Raw genomic sequence first — 10152 nt, 5'->3', positions numbered from 1 at the left:
GCTAATGTCAAAATAAATATATATTTATTTAATTTCGTATATAAAAATATTTCATAAGCAATAGAAAAATACGATATTTATATGTCGCTTTTTGTTATTTTTGGACGAAAAAATCAGGTGATAATATTATGAAAAATACAATAAAAGATTTTGAGTTGGAATTAAGAAAGTTGGACCCACATGGCAGATCAAGCGTGCAAAATATTCTTTGTCCATGTCACATAAAAAGACAATACTTTTTACATAATTCTCATAGATGAATTTTTAGCAACTCAAAAAATGATTTATTTTATTTATTTATTATTTAGCACGCTTTACATCCGACATCCAAAATCCTAGCGTTAATAGAAATGATTAATTTTTGCATTATTTGTCTATTTAAATGGATTTTTTAGTGTGTTAATTTATAAACATCAATAAAATCGGAACTATATATACAAGTATTTTTAGTATGAAGAAAGCATTCTTAAAATTAACAAATGTTAGTTACTTAAAAATTACGTTTATTAAATATAACATTCACATACACTTATTTAATATATTAGATGCAAGACGCTTTCGGGAATGATTCAAATAATATTTTAAAAATAATCTTATTTGAAACTAGTTTGATTTCAGTGATATATTTGCACGATAGGTTACAACAAATACAAAATTATAATATTTTGAAATAATATATTTATACAAAATATTATAATTTTGTAAAGATTGTTATAACCCAAGTTTTCGTTTTAAATTTAAAATGCGGTTTTGGAAAATTGTTATAATACCATAACTAATATCTAATACAGAATAAAAACAGTTATATATAAATCGTACACTGATTTGTATCAGTTGAAAAAGCAATTTTATGTTTGCTTTATTGGAATTATCGTATTTAGTGAATAATATTCCCAAAATATATGGTTTTTAAAAGTTATGTAGGTTAAACATTCTGAGCAAATCTAGACATATCATTAAGGATCATATTTTGTTAGAAAAATGTTAGTTTTTATAGAACTAGACTCTACACATATTTTTTGTTATTTTACAATATTTAGTATGTTTAGTTTCACAGATATATTCGAATACATTATTAGAATTGACAAGCAACCTCATTCATAAACACGATAGTTTTGTTTAAAATTATTCTTAGAGGCAATTTGAAAGATTTAAAATAAATTTATATTAAAATAATAGCTAACTTTAATTCAATGATTTCGCGATCGAGTTCTTATTTTAATCTATAAAATAAATCTCACTCAAACAACAATATATATAAAGTGATCATTATATTTTAACAAAATGCTATCACAACTATTATGAAAATACACTTCTATATTAAAAATAAATTATATAATATAATTTATATATAATCGATGGATTTTCATCTTTTCTTGTAACTTTATCGGTAATATTCAATTTTTGTATCAAAAAAATTTTCAAATTAATTTACCATTCTTAGTATTGCAAATATAAAAATGATCACACAAATGGTTTAAGGATAGAAAATATGAATAAATATATAGCATTTAATGACAATTATTAAGAACGAAATAAATTAATTCTCAGGCATCCACATTCATTAGTATAAATTAATAATTATTATCACAATATTAAGTTGTTTATACTACCAACCAGAATAAGTTAGCTTCTACATTTTTATTGGTTCAAAATTATTAGTATTCATAAAATTGTGAGAAAAACATTCAAAACCGACTTTGTGATAATTGATAAAGTCAAATTACAATATAAACAAATTATGCCCATTATATTTTTATTTGGTTAAATTTATAGTTGGATAAAGAAATACCAAGTATTGCAGTGCTTCTTAAGGTCATTTTACCACAAAGCCAGATCTTTTATTTTTCCAACCAAATTCTTATTATTAATCACAAACCACCAAGATATAATAGAAACCAACATTACAGACAAATGTTCGTGCACCCAAAATTAGTCATTTTAGTTTTCATAAAATCTAAACTATTAATTTTTGTTAAAAGTCCCCAAAATAAATTTTATGAGGCCACTCACACATCTTTGGTCAGCTCTTTCTGGTAAGCTATGGGGCTCTGTATTGCCATCAGAAAGTCTTTCTGAGTTTGCAATATACTAGTTATTGTTCGCACCCATTCGGTACGTAGTTCTTGAGTCTGGGCCGTACAGGAGAGCCCCAGTACGGGCCTGGAAGGGTCCGTGGAACGTAGAATAAAACGAGGCAGGTCCGCGCTGTCGTCGACGGTTTCTTCTAAAGACATTTTGTTAACCTGGAAAAAGAGAAACATATACATTATAGAGAATGAAGTCAATATTTTCGCGGAAAACTGGCCTTACATTTTATGAAGAAATAGTAGATTTAACATTTTTTGGAAATTAAGTTTTTTATGTCTTCGGGAAAGTAGTAATAGACTTATTTCACATAAGTAAATTATGGAATTTCTCTTACCTGTATGTGCATTTTATAAATATAAGCAGGGTTTGTAAACTGCGTTTTCTTCCCTACAGCTTCTGAGAAAATTATACTTTGTTCAAACAGGAAAACTTGATATTCTTTTGGCTTATTGCCTGCTCCAACGAGACCACCTCCAAGACTGTTTCTTTCATTACCAGTATCCCAGCACAAAAGTGGCCCGTGCAGTAAAAGCTTGCCTTGTGCTGTGATTTTACCCTAAATAGACAAATCTTTAGTTATGTTTTCTCAAAATAAAATAGTTTTACAATATTTTATTCTACTCACATCGAATTTTTGAAGTCTGCCCACGTCCATCATATCATTTGCTGCTTTTGGAACAACTTGCATCACAAGCATCGCGTGCTTCAAAGATTCAGTCTCTTGTAACAGACCAGCTCTTTCTGTATGTTTGTAGATATCTTTCAAAAGCAATTGATATTTCATAATTCTTTGAACAGGCTTTATGAGCAAATCACACAGCTGAAAAATATCAGTTAAAATAAAATTAAAAATGGAACAATTTTTTTCTCGCCCTTTTATATTTATGCAAACTTGTACAAAATAATAGAACAAAGTTATTAATTTGGTTGTAATTATATTACTATTTTTACCTGCAATTTGTGTCCCATTTTTTGTCTAAGATCTTCAAAGTAAGTATCCATATATTCTGAGACGATATGTTCAGAAACCGGTTTGTTTTGGCAATACACAACGTACATATGCAATTTTCTTTCGTATCTCTTAAAAAGCGGTCCTAAATCTTGTGGATTATCTCTACATCTGGTCAAGGCTTTAAGGAAAAATCTGGAAAATGTGACAAATAATTAATCTGTTTTCTTATAGATTTATTTTAAATATATATTATTATCTTACTCTCTGTGCCATTCGTATATGGCTTCAACATTTCCGAAAATCATCTTATCTTTTCCGCCACGCAAATCTTCGGGCATAACTATGTCGCATTCTGGGTCGCGCATGTGCGCCATGTAACCGTCTACAATCTGAAAAAAGAATTGTTGAGAAAAATGTAAATTAAAAAAAAATCAGACAATTTTTTGAACAAAAATAATGACAATGAAAAACTTGTTATGTAGCAACTTACGAATGTGCCTTCGATCAGAGCTCTCATTATGATCATGGCGAACACAATTATGTTGCATTTATATATTAAATTACATCTCTCACCTGTGATAAATCATTAACATAGGCTTCCTCAGTCTGTACCAATTCCTTCAGCACAAAATCTCTCTTTTTCAAAGACCCAGCTACATCTATAATTTCGTTGTCTTGAGAACCGCCAGTGCCGGACTCATTATTCAATACTCCGTCCTCGGCGACTTCCAAAGTCGTTTCTAGGGATTTCGTACTGCTTACTGGTAAATTCTCAGAATGTTGCTCCTAAGAAAATTATTATTTTATTTAAAATCCAAATGTTTATGTGTTAAAGAATTTGGTGTTATAAAAATGTGAATGCAAATAAACATTTTTTTACAAACCATGTGCAAATATAGATTTTGTATACATGTGGTATGTGTATATAAAATTTCATTGTAAAGCCTTGATATTAGATAAAAGAAAAGAATGCTGTGTACTAGACTTCAAACTCCGTTATGTATATTTTATAAACAATATTAATATATACAAAAAATATAGAAACTGTTAACACAGAAAAGTAAATTTGTAGCTTTGAAATTTGCGTAAAAATTCTATACTAAATGAAATCGTAAAATATAGAGACAGAGTTTAAACCTTAGTGAAAATAACTACATTAAATAGAACATTAAACGAAAATAATATGTAAAATTATAAAAAAAATCTCACATTTAAATAGATAAAATAAGCTAAACAAAACAAAAAAAATAGATTTTTTCTAATAATGAACAACCAGGCAAAATGCACATAATTGAAAAAATCCCAAATCATATTTTTGTCTCTGGTTGATCATTTTCTTCTAGAATCTACTACTAACATAAACGTGAAAACTGTAATAACAAACAAAATAAAGATAAAACCACAGTAATGCAATCGTGTTAAATACTGAAAAAATCTAAATACAAAATTAATTCAAATATACTAAAAACGCCATGCAAAAATACAAATATACTGAAAAAATAAAATAAATATTAAAACACATTCTAAAAAAATCGCACCATTCGTTCTTTGACAATCTGCTCGATTTCAGAGATGTCTACAGAAGTTCCGTCCAGGGCTTTTAATGAAAGGGACGAGGACTGTGAATAATTTCAGAGAATTTAGTATTAATTTTACTCAATTTATACAATTATATCAGATTGAATAATTTAATGAATGTGCAACTTAATTCTCCATCTGTAATCGACGACCTAGGAATAATATTTTATTTCATATAATTTGACCAAATCCAAAGGATGCTTGGCAAATGTTGCAAAGATGAATATGATTCATGTCTTCGGTATTGAGATGTTGGGAGAAGTCATTTCTATTTAAAAAAATGCTCACTAATTCCTACACAGTTGGCTTAAGTAACTTCAGGCTTTCCCTCTGTTAATTAATTTTTTTTTTCATCTGGGTTATATTATTAAAATCAACATACATCAAATCTCTTACCCGTTTTCCATTTTCGTCCACCGGTTGATGTGAAGGAGTGACACTGGTGCTTCCAGTGCCTCCTGCAACCGTCGATCCACTTCCGACCAGGGTGGGATCCTGGATAGGTTTCATTGGAGGTGGCAGTTCTAGGGTCTCGTCTTCGGGGTCTTCTGGGGCTACGCCACTGGCAGAACCGTTGTGCGACGTAGTTGTCAAAGGTCGGGGTGCACTGGTGGAAGTTTGTAGACGTTGTTGGAGAAGACGTTGCTGGTCGTCTTCTTCGGACGACTGCTCGGTTGTTGATAGGTTGGCTGGTAACTGCAGGGGAAAAATCAATTTTAGAAGATTTAGAAATATCTCATATATAAAAAATCAGACTAAAATTCTTGACTTGACTTGGTCCAAAGCTGCTAGGGATAAAAGAACTAGACTTCATTTGTCTTTGGTTTGGAAAGGATCATTTGTTGTTCAGTTGTTGAATGTTCGAATATTTGGAATATTATTTCTATTGATATTTCTCAAAGCAAATGTAATGAAATCAGACTAAAATTCTTGACTTGCCTTAATCCAAAGCTGCTAGGGATAAAGGAACTAGACTTAATTTGTATTTGGTTTGGAAAGGATTATTTGTTGTTCAGTTGTTGAATGTTCGAATATTTGGAATATTTGGAATATTATTTCTATTGATATTTCTCAAAGCAAATGCAATGCAAAAATTATTAGGGCGTTATAAATATTTAGCAACATGCTAAAAACAACTAGAAAAAATCTGTTGTTCTTGTTTTATCATAAAAACATTCTGGCGCCCTCCATCCACAAAGTTGTCTGATAAATTGTTTTCGGTTCAGACCACAGCAATAAAACAGCAATATACTGCGTATATCATTTCCTATATATGTTTTAATATAAAATCCATACAGCACATGAAATTATTATTTTATCGTCACATACATAAAAGTTTTATACATCCAGGTCTGTTTATTACATTTTCGGTGCGTTAAATTATAATAGATTTTTGTCGTTATTGCGTTTTCATCGTCGCTTGTTTTCGATGGGTATGATTTTTTCAGGGAAAATTGGATAATTGGGTTTGTGACAGCAAAATATAAACAACGGGGATGAAAATTAATGTAGAAAAATATTTTGAAATAAATTGCTTTTCAAATTTTTGAATAATGGAAACAAAATGGAGCGAGGGTAAAATATTAAAGGAATGTATAATTTTACTGCGTTTTTTGGATTGATAAAATATATACTCTATAATCTCGCTAAAATTTTACTTCTAAATTTAAAAAATGTAAATTATTACCTTGAATCTCTTGTCAGAAGAGGTCTTCTTCAAAGGAGCAGTCGTTCTCTGATCCTGACCAGCTGTAGACGACTGTTTTTCCACTTTTCCTTGAGATAGTTTCCTCAAAGGTTGGGGTAACCATTTTCTACTGCAAAAATCATACAGAACGTGATAATATTATGGAATTATAAAAAAATGTGAGAGGCAAATATAATAATTATTGGATTCAATAAATTGGCACAATTTCTGGTATAACAATCATACATGATCATGGATGGAAATATGAAAAATGCGAAAGGCAAATCTGTAATACTCATTGGAATAAATAAATTGGAGTATGTTTTACTAAAAAAGCTAAAGAGGGTAACAATTTTTTACTGCAAAAATCCATCAAAATATGATTATATAATGAAATTATAACAAATACTAAAGCAAATAATTATTTGATTAAATAAATTGGCACAATTTCTGATATAACAATCATACATGATCATATGATGAAATTACGAAAGGAAAATCTATGATAATTATTGGAATAAGCGAATTGGACCATTTATTACTAAAAATTCAACCAGTTTATAATGATATGATAAAACTAAAAAAAGGTTAATCTATAGTAGTTATTGTTGAAAAATATTCGTAATTTTTCATATAAAAAGAATAAATATATATTTAATTTATTTATTGTTTCTATAAGCAGTCCTCAAGTTTTGTCACGAAAAAAATATATAGAAAGTTTGAGAAAATTTAAAAACATGGTATGTAAGTTACTGTAAGAATAATTTGCAACTTCTTTATAATAAATGTAGGTATAGTCTGAATATTATTAAGCAATTATTTTTTTAATGACAATGAAATAAATATATATATATACAAAATGAATTTAGAAATGTAAGTGCTCGGGGAAAACATACCATAAAATATCGATTATTGGTACACATGCCTCGAACTTATTTTTACAGCCTTAAGTACATAAAATAATTAGTTTATTTTTGGTAGATACAAATATCACAATATTCTTTCTAAAGTTTTTTTTATTAATTTGCGATCGCGAAACAAATTAATATATTTTATAATTTTGTATAAGATGTTTCCCAACCAGCACTCACTGTGACTTTAATTCTACTAAAAACAATTCCAAGTGGCTTCTAATTTTTAAAACCGAAATATGCGAAAACAAATCTACGCAATTCAACAACAAATTTCAGTCGATAACCGTTGTAATACAAAATTACGCATTCCTCATCCAAAGTTATTAAAACATCACGAATAAACTGCAAACAATTAAGATTGTATCAAAATATTAAAAACAAACGCGTATGAAAACAATCATGAAAAGTTCACATGTTAGAATTATTCGTGGAAGTTTATCGATGAAATGGTATTGATAAATTGTATTTATCGTTTTATCTTTTAAAACGATGGCTGATATAAAAGATATCATTGGAATATCAAGGCAAAGTATTTAAAAATATTTTAAATTTTATGAAATATAAATATTTAAACACACGCAAAATATGCAGCAGATATAACAAATTTTGTTTATAAAATATTTGTAAGTAATAATAATGAAGAAATTTTAAGCATTATATATAAAAATAAATAAATTGTTCTCGTTGGACGAAAACGTTGGTCCAAGAATTCTAGCATAAATAAATAAAACATTTTATTACAATTGAGAAGAATTATTTGTTTTAAGGGTATTGAACTGATATAAGCTTTTTTGTTGTGCTGATATTAAAGATTTACTTAACACGTTAATTACCATGTCAGTTTTATCTGTCTGACGCTAAAAAATTCTACAAAAACTATGTCAGACATATATGTGTGACTTAAGCGATTTGGTATAAGAAAAAAGGTTCTGATATAGAGCCTTGTCAATCGTATATACTTGACAACATAAAAGTCTTTATCCAGTAATATGGGCTTTGATAGATTTTTAACTAATTGACCTTATAAAATTACCATGGCCCATGTGGAGCTTTTTCTGATAATATCGGGGCTATTAACGTGTTAAAATTACAGGGGCTTGTTTACTGAAGTACTTGAAAATATTTCAATTTTTATAAAATGTAATGTAAATGTAATTCTGAATACAATACATAATAAAAATCATATGTGATAATAAATATTTTAGTGTTAATCGCCACGACAGTATCAGAAAAATTTTCACACGGGCCATGGTAACTTTATTAGATAATTTAGTTAAAAATGTAGCAACAAAACTTGAAGTATCAGAAACTATTTTCAAATTTTCCAATCAATTTTTTTTGCCAAGAAAGGAGAAAAATTCCTTGAAAAACACTATTTTTATGTCACATATATGTCTGACATAGCTCTAGATTAAAACTTTTTATCTCCTACCAAATCGCACAAGTCGCTTATTTAGAACTTTTTAGCGTCAGACACAGACGACTGACAGGGCAATTACAATGCTAAGAATTTTTCATGAAACAAAATCAACTTCACCATTTGTTCTTCGTTCTAAGGATAATAAAATGAAAACTTAGATGTACTTCCTCAATCATCTGTGGTATCTGTACAATCCATCCACACATTTGATAGACATATTTTTTTTAATCCCAATCACATAACAACAAATTAATTATTACCGATTATGATTTTCTTTCCTTTTACAATGGCAAATCCAAGAACAACATCTTAACACGCACATTATTAAAAGTATACTGATAAATCCAAATCATTTACAGGTATTTCTCACGTTTGGTAATATTGTATGTGTACAAAAGTTATTATCAATTTATTAGGAATCGTTCTGCCGTTTGCAAAATATTTAATAGTGTTTGTAGATAGCATATACGAATAGTATTTATCATATATAGATATAAATAGTCTATGTACTTGAACTACTATTAATCATAAGTTTATCTATTACATCATTAAATTCACTGGAATGAAAATTTATAAGAAAATCCATATAAAAAGATTATAAAGAATATATGACTTTTCTTACTTTCATATTGAGGTAAACTGTTTAAAGAAGTAAAAAGAAAACACGACAACCAAGTGGATAATAGGAAGTGTAAATAATAAAAAAATGTATAATATCGAACACTCAATCATAATTTGTGCAGTATAAATAAATTACAAATTTATTTATAAATATTTTACTATGTAATTTCAAAACTTACCCTCCAAATCCTCTTCTTTTATTAATTGGTGAAGAAGTATTTGCAGTTCCAGAACTATCACTGGTACCAGCATCTGTAACAAAAATGAAGGTTTAGTCCAAAATTTACATCACAAATTTTAATTGCAGAAAATTTATCAATTGGAAGAAGATTGGAAGAAATATTCATTGATATTTGACTAATTTCTTATATGATTTTTATGAAAATCATGAGCAAGATCTAATAACAATATCAATTATCTAATTGTAAGAATCATGCAATATATTTTCAAAAATAGATCTACAACCATATTAGCCAACTTCTTTGAACAAAACGTTATTGCTGCTTTGACTTAATACCAATAATAACAATTTAGTTGGTAATAAAAAATGATCAGAACCTTGTGGACTCAAATATTTCTGCATTTTATCACAAACAGCTTTCAAATTGGTAGTAGAAGATTTTCTCCTAGCCAAAATTGGACTAGGAACCGGAGATATATAGATGGCATCTCCACAACTTAAATCCACTGAGGAACCAGTGTGCATCTTCATAATGTTTAACATCGGGAAAACAAAATGTTTTTTTTTTCGAATAAACGAAAATTATTTAAAAGGTGCACTGCACTATAGTCTATGTTCACACATCACAGAAATATATATAGTAATTTTATATTAAATTACACTAGGAAATTAAAACTACATTTTTGGATTGCAGTTTTTGGTTTAACC

At 28.4% G+C, this 10152-nt stretch overlaps 2 protein-coding genes across 5 annotated transcripts in view; both read right to left on the bottom strand.

Moving 5' to 3' along the window:
• LOC113379797 (WD repeat-containing protein 78-like) overlaps positions 1–1820 on the bottom strand; it is an 8637-nt gene extending 6817 nt beyond the window's left edge. Inside the window, 1 exon segment of the mRNA XM_026619557.1 lies at positions 1793–1820. Within this exon segment, the coding sequence (XP_026475342.1) occupies positions 1793–1820 (28 nt within the window).
• Positions 1821–2013: 193 nt separating this feature from the next.
• Positions 2014–10152, bottom strand: part of LOC113363907 (kalirin) — a gene marked incomplete at its 3' end in the record, with an annotated part of 377607 nt that continues 369468 nt past the window's right edge. For 2 of the 4 annotated variants that reach the window (XM_026606388.1, XM_026606389.1), the window contains 10 exon segments: positions 2014–2246; positions 2426–2647; positions 2717–2911; positions 3043–3235; positions 3305–3432; positions 3617–3829; positions 4582–4662; positions 5018–5317; positions 6309–6438; positions 9443–9515. In XM_026606388.1, coding sequence (XP_026462173.1) covers positions 2014–2246; positions 2426–2647; positions 2717–2911; positions 3043–3235; positions 3305–3432; positions 3617–3829; positions 4582–4662; positions 5018–5317; positions 6309–6438; positions 9443–9515 — 1768 coding nt within the window. 4 annotated transcript variants of the gene reach the window in all.

This window comes from Ctenocephalides felis, unplaced genomic scaffold, assembly GCF_003426905.1.
Source record: "Ctenocephalides felis isolate EL2017-DRISC unplaced genomic scaffold, ASM342690v1 CF-g0.4_SCAFFOLD_00845, whole genome shotgun sequence".
Taxonomy (NCBI): domain Eukaryota; kingdom Metazoa; phylum Arthropoda; class Insecta; order Siphonaptera; family Pulicidae; genus Ctenocephalides; species Ctenocephalides felis.
This window is presented reverse-complemented; position numbering and strand designations above follow the sequence as displayed.